Raw genomic sequence first — 16,560 nt, 5'->3', positions numbered from 1 at the left:
TTTGTCCAAAACGAGCACTGAATCTTCCTAGCTGGCATGCAGTCATATCTGCAGTGATAAATGCTTATCTAGACACTTGTGGCAGATGGTTTACTCTCAGCAAAAACCTCTTCACATTTTTATGTACATAAAAGTTTCCATTGAAATCGTTGAGTAGACATGGTCTTAATATGGCTAACAGCACAAGGTACAAAAAAAGTCAGCTCTACCAATTATTCAAAGCCCATTTGATCAAACTTCCACAAACAATTTTAAGTTTCTGCTAGTTAAACAAAAATGATGATGATGATGATGATGACTATCATTTCATTTTAAAAATAATGAAGAATTTATTAATTGGAACCAAAATGAACAAAGTTTTGGTAATGAATGATCTTAATTTAGATCAATTTAAGACATGAAATTTTTACCATCAAACGACTGGCAGCTTTTGGCAGTTTGGTACCAAAAGGGATCAGCTGGTGTTTGAAGCATGAATTAGCCTTCTGCTGGAAACTTTAAAACAGGGAGTTTGATCATGGAATGAAAGGGTGGTCCCAGGTGGGTTGGTATCAAAAGAATATGGGAAAAGAAATGCTTTTAATTTACTAACCTGTCGATGAACTGGTCAAGAACAACGATGTCCCCAGGGGAAATAGATTCTTGTAATGACCCACAGGCTGTCGTGGCCAAGATGTGTGTGCAACCCTCTTCTTTCAAGGCATGGATGTTAGCTCGGTAGTTGACCAAGGTTGGCATGATGGTATGCTTGGCCCCATGCCTAACCGGACAAAAAGAGAAAAAGAGAAAAATAAATTAAAACACGGTCACAGATGGTATCTTTTACCTTTTTTTGTTTCAGACATTAGACTGTGGCCATGCTGGAGCATTGCCTGGGAGAATTTTCAGTTGAATGAATCAACCCTAGTATTTATTCTCTTCAACTGAACTGCTGAGTTATGGGGATGTAAACACACCAACACCAGCTGTCAAGCAGAGGTGAGGAAACAACCACCAACACAAAGACATAAACACACATCATCATCATAATCATTTAATGTCCATCTTCTACACACACACACATCACCATTTAAAATCTGTCTTCTACACACACACACAATCACCATCATCATTTAATGTCCGTCTTCTACACACTCACACACACACAAGACAGGCTCCTTTTAGTTTCTGCCTACCAAGTTCACCCACAAGGTTTTGGTTGGCCCAAGGCTATAGTAAAAGACATTTGCCCAAGGTGTCATGCAGTGGGACTGAACCCGGAACCTTGTAGTTGAGAAGCAAATTTCTGACAACAGAGGTTTTAGAGGTTTAAACAAATTATCTGTTTACTTGTATGAGTGTAAAAGTGCAGCCTTAGCTAAATTGTAAAGAAATTCACTTTGGAATTGTGAAGCCCTGGTTTGATCCAACATTTCAACTTTTACAAAAGACTTGAGCCAACCTGATTCTTGTAGTGCAGACAGAAATATTTGTAGCACTCAGCCTCAAGACCTTTCCCTTCTAAACGACTTTTCCACAGGTCCTTCTTAACAATGACTAAGTAAAAATGAAAAAAAACAAAAAAACAGTGCTGTTGTTGACATTCCTCACTAAACAGAAATCTTGTAATTTCAGCAGCTTTTCAATATTCTTCCTAAATGCTTGAGAGATCTATGTGGTATGGTTCTGATGTCTACAAGAGATAACTGGACATTCTCTAATTTAAAAAACTGGTGTGTCTATTTTTTCATTTAAAAATTCGTTTAGTGACGACCTCTGGTGTGGAAACACGGCAACAGGGAGAGCATTTGGCCATACAAAATCTGCTTCAACAAGTTTTGTCTAACTTATGTTAATGTGGGAAAAAATGGCCAAAAAAACCAGAATGCTGATGATGTTTAGAAGTGAGTTGTAATTCTAGAATGATTTGTGTTAGAAAATCATTTTTGTTTTGCATGATACAGGCTGGTATAGGCATCTGCTTGCCTCATCAGTGGACGTGATAGCTTCCTTGAAATTTTTTAAGAAGTTCCCTATGGAAACAGTCTCCCCACTATATGCCTTAACCCTTTAGCATTTAAACAGGCCCTACCTGGCACAAATATTCTACCTGTTTTATGTCCAAACTGGCCAGATCCAGACTGTCATACCTACCCTGCAATGTCATTCTTAAAACAGACAATCACAACTTTGAAATCTCAAAGCTACGAGATAATACAGAAATAATTTTATAAAATGTGAATATATAAGTATTATATTTAATGAAGTAATTAGAATGCTAAACGGTTAAGATGTCTTCACAATCCCCACCTTCTCCTTACTTCTTCTACTCACTGCATAATGTAAAACACATTTTATGTCAAGGTGAAGCAGATTATCACCATGTTTCCAACCCGCATTCAATAGCTAAAAACCTCCACTCTCTTTGACATGAATGGAATGGGGAGAAACATACAAGAGAGCTGAATAGCAGAAGGGCTTCAGAGGAGAAACCCCACTCACTTCAGACAAGTGTTGCAGCCCTTAACTTCTTACACTCTAACGGGGGTCATTGCTGCATTGAGGTCCATGACTCCTGGATGCCCTTCAGCTGACATTGTTTAGCCATTTGGATATTGGAGACTTGTGCATTTAAGCTGTTTGGTGATGTCGCCTTACTGGCACTTGTGCTGGCGGCACGTGAAAAAATATTCGAGCATGGTCGTTGCCAGTACTGCTGGACTGGCTCCTGTGCAGGTGGCACATAAAAAGCACCATTTGGGCGTGGCCGTTGCCAGTACCACCAAACTGGCCCTCGTGCCAGTGGCACGTAAAAGCACCCACTACACTCTTGGAGTGGTTGGCATTAGGAAGGGCAACCAGCTATAGAAACTCTGCCAGATCAGATTGGAGACTGGTTCAGCCATCTGGTTCGCCAGTCCTCAGTCAAATCGTCCAACCCATGCCAGCATGGAAAGCGGACGTTAAACGCTGATGATGATGATGATGATGGAACTCTTTTCTGCTGACTCAGCTTTTAAACTTATACAAAAAAGTCCTTCACTTTCTTTAACATCAATGGAACAGAAGTGAGAGAGACACAGACTCTGCAAGTCACATCCCAGATTGCTCAGTTAGGGGCACAGTGTGACTTTGAATAAGAATTGGGAGAAGAGAGAGAGGAAGAGATTCTTCAGTCTGCTCCTGCAGCAGTGGACAATCCCTTCTAGCACTGGTGGCATGAGAAACTGGACACAGCACATCACATGCTGTAAGGCTTTCACAAAAAAAAACCAAAAAAAAGCGGCTGAGTTTCTTTGTTGCAGTTTGCATCAAAAGATGCAAACTGCGATGAGATACGAGGGAGAAGGGGGAGCATCCAATCTCTGTCGACGTGCGGAAAACGGATGTAAAATGATGAGGAAGGAAAACAGAATTTAGTCACAAGGTTAGTAAATGACTCAAAGTAAGTCTTCTACATGTGTCACGTGCCAGTTTTAATGGGATTGGCTGCTAGCATCGGCTGGCAGACAATAATGACAGCTTCACTGCCATTCCACCAAATTATCTCGACCCAGTTTAGAGGCTTCACTGGCCATCTCAAGCAGCAGCAGTTCCAAAATGTTCTGGTTGAAGCCATAATATATGTCATCTCAGGAAGTAGGGGCTACGGACTTTCAATGGACATTTTATCACAATCACTGCCATCCCACACCTCATGATGTGGGACTCTGTGATTCTCAACCCTTTTTTTACCCCCCTTTCGACCCTGTTCATTTCTATTTTACCATGATGGACCCTCACAGACATTTGATGTTTAAAAATCCCATTTTGTTTTCATAATCAAATATTATTAGGAAATTATAATAAAAAATTGTCAAAATATGTTGTGCATTGCAGAAGTATAAGTAAATTATTGCAGACAAATTTTAATAAGAAAATCTTATATGGAGCCCCGAGGGGCATAGCTACTGCCCTACATGGTCACCCGACATCCTAGAAATAGCAGCCACCCAAATCTCTCTCTCTCATAATACACTATCATCTTAGAAAAGAATATGTTAGACAATGTGGACTTGGATTCCTAGCATATAGCAAAAAAGAGGGTTAGTCACAGTTGGATTGTCTTTGATTATAAGCTTGGTCAATAAAGACTGACCTGGGGCTAAGCAAGAACTTTGAACCAAAGAAGCTGGTCGCTCAATCAGCCAGAAATAGCAGCCAAATCTCCTGCAAATCAAATCCTACTGTCTTAAAAGAAAACTTTCAATAATGCACTCCTAAATATTCAAGTCAAAATGGTCATGGCTGGAATGCCTTTGATCATATATCTGGCCTGGGGTTAAGCAACAGCATTTATTGGAACCTCTATGGGCAGCAAGCAACCCCAGATCAAGACAATTCCTGTAAGACAATTTTCCCACAGAGACTGAGGGATCACAGATAGTAAAACACCAATAAAGTGCAGAATATGAAATTAAACCCTTTTAACATTCGGATTATCTTGTCAATTGTAACACTTATTCAGTCACACCGTTTTGAATTAATCAGGCATTGTCTTGTAGCTTTGAGATTTCAATGGTGTGATTGCATAAATTTAGAATGACAGTGTAGGGTAGGGGTAAGTTTGAACATGCTTCCTGAAATTCACCAACTCTGTACCAGATAGCCCCACTCCCATCCATACACATGCACACATGTATATCATGACTCCTACACTGGTCACTTTCCTGACTTTTGTACATAATTTTTTGATGAGTTGTGGTGCACCTGGGCACTATATACAATAATTTCATCATTGTTTAATGTCCGTTTTCCATGCGGGCATGGGTTGGACGGTTCAAGTGGGGGACTGGCAAGCCAGGTAGCTGCACCAGGCTCCAATCTAATCTGGTTTCTACAGTTGGATGCCCTTCCTAACGCCAACCACTCCTAGAATGTAGTGGGTGCTTTTTACATGTCACCGGCATGGGGAGCCAGTCAGGCAGCACTGGCATTGACCCACACTTGAATGGTGCTTATTACATGCCACTGGCACAAGTGCCAATCAGGTGGCACTGGCATCGGCCAGTTTAAATGTTAGAGGGTCAACTATTACACATATACGAGGTGCAATGATCGTTGTGTGGTAAGCAGTTTGCTTCCCAACCACACGGTTCTGGGTTCATACTCTTGGGGTGACCAATGCCTTGTGGTTGGCACGCAAACAGCCACACCTGTGCCTCAGTTATCATTTGAGCCATCACCGTTTTACAACCAGATCTCCTTCCTCATGAATTCTTATTAGTTTTGCAGGAATGGATGGGTGCTGAAGAAGACAACTTTGCAACCATGTAGTTTTGGGTTCAGTCCCACTTTGCAGCACACCTTGGGAAAAGTGACTTCTACCATAGTCCTGGGTGAGTCAAAGCCTTGTGAGTTAATTTGGTTGATGGAAGCTGTGTGGAAGCCCACCATCTATGCGTGTGTGTTAGTCACACCCACCCACCCCTTGACAACCAGCATTGGTTTGTTCACATCCCGGTAAATGAGTGGTTCGGCAAAAGAGATCAGATTTAAAAATAAGTTCTAGGGTCGATTTGTTTGACTAAAACCCTTCAAGGTGGTGCTCCAGCATGGCTATAGTCTAACAGCTAAAACAAGTAAAAGCAAAAAGTGGAGGAGTTACATTTTAGAAGAGAGGATGGGGGCCGATCAGGTGGAGTGGGGAAGGGATAGAAATAATAGAGATGAGGGCATCTGGGTGGACCCACAAGGAAGAAGGGGGGTAGAAGTGGGTGGGGACAAAAGAAGGAAAAGTGTGGGTGGATGGAGGGGGGTGAGTGAAAACTGTAGAGAGTGGGTAGGGTTGACGGGTGGATAAGGGGTGGGGAGTGGGGTAACCAATGATGCATGAGTTGGTGGAGAGTAGGAGATGACTGACAGTGCAGGAAAAAGAAAAGGGCAAAGAGAGAGCAACAGAATGGTTATGTCCATAGACTAGACAGGAGAAGGATGAAGGGGAGAGACAACATGTGATTGGGTAGGTTGCAGGAAGTGGTGGGGAGAGGCAGGAAGGGGAGGGAAAGAGAGAGAGGGTGGCAAAGGAGAGATAATTTGGTGGATGAGTTGAGGTGATCAATATAGAGTGTGGGTAGAGAGAAGAGTATTAATGGCTGAAGGATGGATGAAAGGTTCTAGGTCGTAAGTGGTAACAAGGAAGAGCTGCAGTTAGAGAGGTAGTAGTGGTGGGGTTGGGGGTGTCTCTTGAGGAGGAATAAAATTGGTCAAAGGACCCAGTTGTGCAAAGCAGAGCAGATGGTCAACAAATAAAGGCTTACCTGGACAAAATAACACACTGGACATCTTCAACAGTTCCACACGTCAGTGTTTGGGATGGCTGCAAAAATACAAGGAGTAAGTCTACTGTGACAGGATGCACACCTGGGTGGAACTGAATATGTTTTTAAGTACAGGTAAGATTGTGTGGTTAAGAAGTTTGCTTTCTAAGCATGTGGTTTCAGGTTCAGTCCCACTGTGTGGAACCCCGGCCAAATATCTTTTGCTAAAGACTTGAGCAGACCAAAAGTCTGTGAGTGGATTTTGGCAGACAGAAACCGAAAGAGGACTGTCGTGTCTGATCAACCGATGCCAGCATAGAAGATGGACATTAAAAAGCACCCAGCACAGTGTTAAGTGGTTGGCATTAGGGTTAGGGCATTCAGCTGTAGAAACCACACTCCAACACAGACAAGTGGAGTTCAATGCAGTCTTCTGGCTTGTTGGATCCTGTCAAACAATCCAACCATGCCAGCATGGAAGACAAACATTAAACACTGATCATAAAGACGATGATAATGATGATGATAAGCTTGTTTATTCTGCAAAAGCATGAACACCCCAATTCCTTTTACAAACACATCTGAAGATTCATGTAACCATGAGGAAGGGCACCCAGCCATAGAAACCATCTCAAAACAAACAATTGGAGCCTGGTGCGGCTCTCTGGTTTGCCTGTGCCTTGCCAAACTGCCCACCCAATGCCAGCATGGGAAGCAGACGTTAAATGATGATGATGATGATTTCTGATAAGCAGTTTGGAAAGAAGTTTTTGTTGTTGGTTTTAGTTTCGGTGTTCTGCAGCAGTACGGCATATCCGCCACCTCTCAGCAAACAACAGCAGATGTTCCTGTTTCGAGTACCACTTCTCAAGATGGTCTTTCTTTTGTATTGTAACAGGACGGGCGGCTTCCTTTATCATTGAAATTAAGTGTGCTTTGAACTGTTATATTATTTGCATCAAGCTTGTTGCAGTTTGTGTGTGCGTGAATAAGTAAAACATAAGTAGCTCACACCTGGAGAGCCAAGTGACTCAAACAACAGACATGCACAAAATGTAGGAGGCAGTAATTTCAGATAAGAACAGATCCTGGTAGCAACAACCCACCTGAGCAGTTCCAGCCTAACAAGGTCAGTCCACATTATTCCGTAAAGAGCATGTGGCTGCTTTCCTGACTTCTCTGGTATCCATACATGTATGCTGAGACCCCCTTCGGTCATGACTGACCATGGGATTGCACCTAGAAAGTTACCCTCCCAGGCACAAGTCCAGGCAAGGTTGTTTATGGAAGACCAGCAGTCGCCCATGCATACCGACCTCCCCTCTCCATGCCACTGGTGTTATCCAAGGGAAAGGCAAAAGGGGCCAATACAGCTTGGCACCAGTGACGTTGCAACTCATTTCTACAGCTGAGTGAACTGGAGTGACGTGAAATAAAGTGTCTTGCTCAAGAACACAACACACAGCCCGGTCCGGGATTCGAGCTCACAACCTCACGATATTAAGCTTAACGCCCTAACCAGTGAGCCATGCGCTTTTATACATGTATATATGTGTGTGTGTGTATATATATTCATAAATGAGGGTGACAAATTTCATATTAATTTAATAATACCATCAATTTAACACCAAGTGGCTTAGCACATAAAAACCAGGGATACAATACAAATTTATACATAAATATGAGAGAGCGACCACTATGTAGTCTACTCTAGTGCTAAAAATAGATCCACTATGGTATAGCCACTAAAAAATTGTTTCCAAGGAGAAATAACATAACATTTAACGTGGGGCAAGTGAAAAATAACGAAAAAATAGATTAACCCTGAACAATTGTTTCATTATTGATGTAAATAATTTAGCACTAGAGTAGACCACATAGTGGTCGCTCTCTCATATATATATACCTCCCTGGACAAGATGCTGCCAGTCCATCAGTGGATTACTCATTTTTACCAGGAGAGTGGTCTGGAACAATGTGAAATGAAGTGTCTTGCTCAAGAACACGACACCCTAACCACTGAGCCATGCACCTCCACTACCAGCCAGGGAAAGTGAATATCAAATACTGATGAGGAATGTATCTGTTCATACACATTCAGTATAACTCAGGAAGTAAAATAGCAAATGTGTGTGGGTGTGTGGGTGTGTGTGCATGTATGTTTGTGTCAGCTTGACAACCAGTGTGGTTTGTTTGTATCCTTGTAACTTAGTGGTTTGGCAAAAAGTGACTGTTAAAATAAATATCAGACTTAAAAAGAATAAGTGTTGGAGTTAATTTGATTAAACTCTTCAGAATGGTACCTGAGTTTGTCCAGTCTAATGGCTAAAACTAGTAAAGGATAAATATCTTAATCATCATCATCGTTAATACTGTTCTATATGAGATAAGGAATTATTTACATTATTTACATTCAACGGATATTTGTCCTCATCTTGTTTGTTGTTAACATAACGTTTAGGCTGATATACCCTCCAGCCTTCATCAGGTGTCTTGGGGGAAATTTCGAATCTGGGTTCTCATTCCTAAGGTAATTTTCGATATTATTATTATTATTCAGGCCACTGCCTGTAATTGAACTTGCAATCTCAGGGTTAGTAGCCCGTGCTCTTAACCATTAAGCCATATGCCCACAGGCATATGGCATAATGGTTAAGAGTTCGATTCCAGGCAGTGACCTGAATAATAATAATAATATCAAAAAATACCTTAGGAATGAGAACCCAGGTTCGAAATTTCCTCAAGAAACCTGATGAAGCCTGGAGGGTATATCAGCCGAAACGTTGTGTTAACAACAAACAAGATGAGGACAAATATCCGTCAAATGTAAATAATCATCATCGCTTTAATGTGCGATTCTCCATGTTTGCATGGGTTGACTGGATGTATCGAGGGAGACTATCCAAGGCCAGATGCCCCTCCTGTCACCAACCCTTCACTTGTTTCCAAGCCAAGTTATATTTATTTAGGGCCAGACATGTTCTCACTGAATACTGGAAATGATTGACACCACTTGTATGACAGTGACACTCATTTACAATTATATATATATGGCATACCATGAATATTGAAACAGATATAATAAATGTAATTAACCCCCTTTTAAATACCATAAATTATGAAATAGAAGTAATTTCGAAATGAATTAGAACACTCTTGTAGAATACATCTTAATAAAAGAAAAAAAAAACCCCAGACAACAGAGGAAACCATCTTAAAAATAAAACTAATGGAAGCTATTCATATAAATTCGAATAACTCCATGAAGTTACAAATGAAAGTTTGAATAACTTACCTTCCCAAAAGGTGTAGTCACATCTTTTTCATACTTATCCTTTAAAAAATCCAACTCTTGTAAACCACTACCACAGATAATTCCTATCTGTCAAAGAAAAGGCAAATTAAATACGAAAATAACAAGCAGGGGTTTTATTATACAGGATTAAATTTCAGGGTTTTATATTTCTCTAAATTTATTCTTTAGTAAGACCTTATTTTTTTAACTTTTGGTATAAAAATCTTTAGAAGGATAGGCTGTATTCCATCTAACGTGACTCCACTCAGAAGGCTGTAATATCATTTGACAGGAACACATAGAACAAGGTGGTAACTTTAAATGTCTTTAATGCCGGCCACATACACACACACACACATACATACATACATATATATATACACAAGCTGAATGATTTATTGGAAGAGGTTGATGGACATTTATTCATATATCTACATGTATCTGCATGGGTTGTATTTTTGCTGTTAACCGTGGTGAGAAGCTCATGAATTGCGATATGTTAAAACCAGTGCAGCGACGTCAGTGCTGTGTAGACGACATCGGTGAGAGACGGTGGCATTGAAGATGGAGGTCGCTGTAATGTGGTCAGTGGTTTGACCTTAGAAGGTCTGGAAGTAACAGACTCTGAGACTAGAAGGAGGTAAGTTTTTATAGCTAACGGTAGACTCAAAATTGGCGTTTAGAACAGACTGTCTCACGTGATTTATTTGGAGGCTGTGACTGGTTGGGTTGTATATTGGTGCATGAGTGTTCAATATATATAAACAGTCCTGTCATCATCATCCCTGCCGTTTAACGTCTGCTTTCCATGCTGGCATGGGTTGGATGGTTTGACTGAGGTCTGGTGAGCCAGAGGCTGCACCAGGCTCAATCTGATCTGCAAAGTTTCTACAGCTGGATGCCCTTCCTAAAGCCAACCACTCCGAGAGTGTAGTGGGTGCTTTTACGTGAAACCAGCACAAGGGCCAGTCAGGCAGTTCTGGCAACGACCACGCTTAAAAAGTGTTTTTTACATGCCACCTGCACAGACCACGCTCAAATGTTGCTTTTCACGTGCCACCAGCACATGTGCTGGTAAGACGAGGCTGGCAATGATCATGCTCGAATAGTGCTTTTCCAGCTGGCAGAACCATCAGCATGCAAGGAAGAATGCTTTGCAACATTTCATCTGTCCTACTGAGTGTAAATTCCACCAAAATCAACTTTAAGGGTCGGGGTTGATGTAATCAATTTACCCACCTCTCCTGAAATTGATGGCCTTGTGCCAACTGGAACAGCCTGTTATAAATGTGTGCTATAAGTTAGCCAGGGAAAAGGAGCGGCCTTCATGGTGTTTGTAGGCCCTTAAAGATGGGAGAAAAAAAAAAACTGAAGCTCACTTGAAGGTCAGTACCTAAGTGCAGGCATGGCTGTGCGGTAAGAAGTTTTGCTTCCCAAGCACATGATTCCAGGTTCAGTTCCACTGCATGGTACCTTGGGTAAGTGTCTTCTACTCTAGCCCTGCACTAACCAAAGCCTTGTGAGTGGATTTGGTAGATGGAAACTGAAAGAAGCTCACTGTACATCTATCTATCTTTATACATTAAGAGCACAATCCGAGCATGATCGTTGCCAGAGCAGCTGACTGACTTCTGAGCTGGCGGCATGTAAAATGCACCATTCGAGCGTGATCGTTACCAGTGTCGCCTTACTGGCACCTGTGCTGGCGGCACGTGAAGAAACATTCGAGCGAGGTCATTGCCAGTGCCGCTGGACTGGCTCCTGTGCAGGTGGCACATAAAAAACACCATTTGAGCATGGCCATTGCCAGTGCTGCCTGACTGGCCCTTGTGCTGGTGGCACGTAAAAGCATCCACTACACTGTTGGAGTGGTTGGCATGAGGAAGGGCATCAAGCTGTAGAAACTCTGCCAGATCAAGACTGGAGGGTGGTGCAGCCATCTGGTTTGCCAGCCCTCAGTCAAATTGCCCAACCCATGCTAGCATGGAAAGTGGACGTTAAACGATGGTGATGAAGGCAACAGAAGGTGGATTTAGTATGAACCTTGAATCAGCACGATGCATCTGTCCCTCAGGGGTAGGATATTTTGCATCAATCAGTGCAGGCTGTGTCTCTTCAGGTGCTTGGTGTAAAGAAAAAAAAACATACCCCAACGGATATGCTGAGTTCTCTTTGGCATGTTGTTGTTGCTCGTTGTATGTGGGTGCACCGAGCACCTGAAGTGACACAGCCTGCACTGATTGATGCAAGCGCAACAAGATGCACAATACCCCACCCCTGAGGGACAGGTGCAGGATGGGTCAAAACGACTGTCATGATGAATGAAGATTTGTACTAAATCCACCTGCCGCTTCCTTCATCAGTTATAAACTCAACAAACACTGCAGATTCCCTGACGAGGATCCAGTGGAAATTATGTCGTTACCTGTCGTTACAGGTAGCGTAAAGGGTAAATGTGCTTTAATCGAAATACTAATAGACATGTACTCAAAGTCAAAATGGTTACATCATCATCATCATCGTTTAACGTCTGCTTTCCATGCTAGCATGGGTTGGACGGTTCGACTGGGGTCTGAGAAGCCAGGAAGCTGCACCAGACTCCAGTCTGATCTGGCAGTGTTTCTACAGCTGGATGCCCTTCCTAACGCCAACCACTCCGAGAGTATAGTGGGTGTTTTTTATGTGCCAGGCGAAGCTGGCAACGGTCATGATCGGTTGGTGCTTTTTACGTGCCAGTCGAGGCGGTTATTTTAGATTTATTAATTTAGAAGTTGGGAAAAGGATGATGAGGCAGGAAGGGAGTTCTGTTTCATTAATAGCTCATTAGTGATATGTATTACAACTCTAATTTAACAAATTTGTCACACATCACAAAAGCAGGACATCTATTTTATAATATCACTAATGAGATAAATTTGTATGTGTGTGTGTGTGTGTGTTTGTGTGTGTGTGAGAGAGAGATTCTTACCAAGTAGCATCATTCCTTCCTGCGCAGGACACACAGACATACACAATACACACATCAAAATCACAGAAGCAAGAGAAAAACCGGATGTGAAAAAGATGATAGTGATAACAGCAGAATTTTTAGATTGGGTTTTTCCAGGGGTGTGTGTGTGTGTGTGTGTGTTAATGTTTAAAAGCCAAAGTTTTGAGGCTACTGTCAATGTTTCTCGTGTAAAAGTTAATAAACAGTTACTCACTAAAAAAGCAAGCAAACATACATGCATACATCATCATCATCACCGTTTAACGTCCGTTTTCCATGCTGGCATGGGTTGGACGGTTCGACTGGGATCTGGGAAGCCAGGAGGCTGCACTAGGCCCCAATCTGATCTGGCAGTGTTTCTACAGCTGGATGCCCTTCCTAACACCAACCACTCCGAGAGTGTAGTGAGGACTTTTTACGTGCTACCGGCACAGGGGCCAGATGAGCTGGCATCGACCACAATCAGATGGTACTTTTTACGTACCAATGGCACAGAAGCCAGTCAAAGAGGCACTGGTATCGGCCACGTTCAGATGGTGCTTTTTATGTGCTACCGGCACGGGGCTCACAACTACAATTTCCATTTGATTTGATTTTGATATTGCTGTTGATGTTGATATATATGACTCAATAAATCTCCTCAAGCACAGCACGTCACCCTATGATCCAAGGTACTTTTCAGTGGGCTGGTTATGTGACACTGGTGTAGGTTACATACGTACACACACACATATATATATATATGTATATGCATATGTGGGCAGAGGATGTCACGAAATGTGTACAACAAAAAAGTACGATGCATGAGTACATGGAACATGAACTATTCTTTTGAACAATGAAAGACACAAATGAAAAACAAAAAAAAACAACAACATAAAGAACGACCCTTCATCAGTTGTTGGCTGCTCTTTCTAGGCACAGACGTGGGCGTGTGGTAAGAAGCTTGTTTCCCAACCACTTGGTTTTGGGTTCAGTCCCACTGCATGGCACTTTGGGCAAGTGTCTTCTACTATAGCCCCAGGCTGACCAAACCTAGTAAACAGATTTGGTAGATGGAAACTGAAAGAAGCCTATTGTGTCTTTGAGTTTGTCCTCCAACACTGCTTGACAACTGCTGTTGGTTTGTTTATGTCCTTGTAACTTACAGGTTAGGCAAAAAGAGACTAATAGAATGAGTACTAGGCCTAGAAATAAAGCATTGTGCATTGTGGTCGATTTGTTTGACTGAACCCTCGAAGGGGTTGCCCCAGCATGGCCACATTCCAAAGGCTGAAACAAGCAAAAGATATATATATATATATGTATCCATATATGTTCCCTGATTATGTGTGTTTTTCCATGATGGCATAGGTTGGATGGGTCACCAGCCAGAATCCCTGCATATTCGGGGCCACTACTCATCTAGAAGGGCCATGGGACTGTATTCTGCTCATGAGATTCATTTTTGGCCCTGTATCTGCAGGTCACTGCTTTCCCTAACCCCAACCACTCGAATGAATCAACTGATTGCTTTTCTAATGGCACCAATACTACAGGGGCAGCCATGGCCCAGGGTTCACTCAAACAAATTGACAACAAAATTTTTTGTAAGCCTGGTATATATGTGTGTGTGTGTGTGTGTGTGTGTGAGTAGCATAACTAGGGGGCAGGGGGCAAAGGAGGCATGTACCCCAGGCCCTATTGAAGGCGGGGAGGGGGGGACACCTCATCAAAAGCAAGAAAGAAGAGAGGAGACTTTAAACAATTGTATGTTTTTTTCTATAATTACACCTCATTTCCCACATTAGGCTTTTTGAATGTTTCTATCGAGGAAGCCGGTGCATTAAACGGTGAAAATAAAGAGGTTTTGTAAAAGTTAACATCCACAAAATATATACTGAATTCCAGGTTGTGCCGAACTGGCAGGTAAAGGAACCCTGGTAAGTATTTATTCCTAAAATAATTACTATATAACATCGTGGATTTTGAAATGGCGGGGTGGGGTGGGGGAGGAAGCAGCGGCAACGCATTTTTGTAGCTTGCCCTGGGTGCAGTTTACCCTAGCCATGCCACTGGTGTGTGTGTGCTTATTTGTTTATTGCCCACAAGGGGCTAAACACAGAGGGGACAAACAGATTAAGTTGATTACATTGACCCCAGTGCGTAGCTGGTACTTATTTAATCAACCCCCGAAAAGATGAAAGGCAAAGTAGACCTCGGCAAAATTTGAACTCAGAACGTAGCAGCAGACAAAATACCGCTAAGCATTTCGCCCGCCGTGCTAACGTTTCCGCCAGCTGGCCGCCTTTTGTGTGTAGACACACATTCCAGTGTCAGAGATGTAGAAAAGAGGATGTAACAAGGCATCGGATCTCACCAGGATGTTTCTCTCTTCTGGCATTGCACATTTCACACAAACTTTTGCACTTTACAGTACTGCAGCAGATGCACAATGCCTTGTACATGCATAATAACAAGCTGACACAGGCACCATACTTAGGATTTCTCATGTCAGAAATTCCGTTTAGAACCTCTGAAGTATCTTCCACTATCTCATTACCAAAATGTTTACTCTGACCACATGACTAAGACACTTTTCAGTTTTTTTTATTAAGATTACACACACACACACACACACACACATCTATCTATCTTACTTTCTTTACTCTTTTACTTGTTTCAGTCGTTTGACTGCGGCCATGCTGGAGCACCGCCTTTAGTTGAGCAAATCGACCCCGGGACTTATTCTTTGTAAGCCCAGTCCTTATTCTATCGGTCTCTTTTGCTGAACCGCTAAGTTACGGGGACGCAAACACATCAGTTGTCAAGCGGTGTTGGGTGGGTGGGGGAGCAAACACAGACACACACATACATATATATATATATATATACATATATATGACAGGCTTCTTTCAGTTTCCGTCTACCAAATCCACTCACAAGGCTTTGGTCAGCCTGAGGCTATAGTAGAAGGCACTTGCCCAAGGTGCCATGCAGTGGGACTGAACACGGAACCATGTGGTTCGTAAGCAAGCTACTTACCACACAGCTACTCCTACACCTATTTTATTCAGCAAAAACTAAGAAATTTTCTATATTATCGTTATATAGCTATCAGCAGGTATGGCTGCATAAGTTTGCTTCCCAACCACATGGCTCTAGGTTCCGTCCCACTGAGTGGCACCTTGGGCAAGTGTCTTCTACTATAGTCTCAGGCCAACCAAAGCCTTGTGAGTGGATCTGATAGATGGAAACTGAAAGAAGCCAGTTGTGTAAGTGTGTGTGCTTGTGTTTGTCCCTCACCACCGTTTCACAAACGGTGTTGGTGTGTTTACATCCCTGTAACTTAGCGGTTCAGCCAAAGAGACCGATACAATAATTACCAGGCTAAAAAAAAAAATGTAAGTATTGCAGTCGATTCATTCGACTAAAAATTCTTCAAGGTGGTGCCCCAGCATGGCCAGTCTAATGACTAAAACAAGTAGAAGACAAAAAAATATGCAAGTATGGAAAAGTGGACATTACGATGATGGTGATACACACACACATTTACTGAGCTTTTACAAGGTGTTCACTTTAACCCCTTTTGGGACCACATTTCTGGTGAAATACACCAACTTTGTTTCAATCAATTTTGAAAATTATGAAAAATTTAGAAGAATAACTTTGAAGTTATTAATCGGGTGTGTTTAGGAGAGAAATTTTGATGGAAGGTTTTAATTGAGATCCCTTTAACCCATCAAATGAAACCATTGGTGGCCTCATTAACCCACAAATAAAGAATGTTTATCCACCAATGCAGTGTTGGCCACCCATTCTCAGTTTGATATTAGCGTGTGTGTGTGTGTGTGTGTGTATATACACACATGCATGACAGACTTGTTTCGGTTCCCATTTACGAAATCCAGCCACGAGGCTTTGTTCAGACCAGGGTTATTGTAGAAGGCACTTGCCCAAGCCACCACACAGTGGGATTGAACCCTTATCCTCACAGCCGTGCCTGTAGTTTCATATAA

At 42.2% G+C, this 16,560-nt stretch overlaps 1 protein-coding gene across 2 annotated transcripts in view; it reads right to left on the bottom strand.

The window, feature by feature from the left end:
- LOC115215759 (S-methyl-5'-thioadenosine phosphorylase) overlaps positions 1 to 16,560 on the bottom strand; it is a 43,568-nt gene that overhangs the window by 16,681 nt on the left and 10,327 nt on the right. For both annotated transcript variants that reach the window (XR_005000557.1, XM_029785056.2), the window contains exons 2-4: positions 9,574 to 9,660; positions 6,279 to 6,337; positions 593 to 760 (exon numbers count right to left, since the gene is read on the bottom strand). Coding sequence is in view for 1 of the 2 variants with exons in the window: in XM_029785056.2 (XP_029640916.1) it covers positions 593 to 760; positions 6,279 to 6,337; positions 9,574 to 9,660 (314 nt within the window). In the remaining variant the exon portion in view is untranslated. The remainder of the gene's footprint in view (positions 1 to 592; positions 761 to 6,278; positions 6,338 to 9,573; positions 9,661 to 16,560) is intronic.

The sequence above is a fragment of the Octopus sinensis genome, linkage group LG9 (assembly GCF_006345805.1).
Source record: "Octopus sinensis linkage group LG9, ASM634580v1, whole genome shotgun sequence".
In the NCBI taxonomy this organism is placed as follows: Eukaryota; Metazoa; Mollusca; class Cephalopoda; order Octopoda; family Octopodidae; genus Octopus; species Octopus sinensis.
The sequence above is the reverse complement of the archived record's forward strand: the minus strand, read 5'-3'. Positions and strand labels throughout refer to the sequence as shown.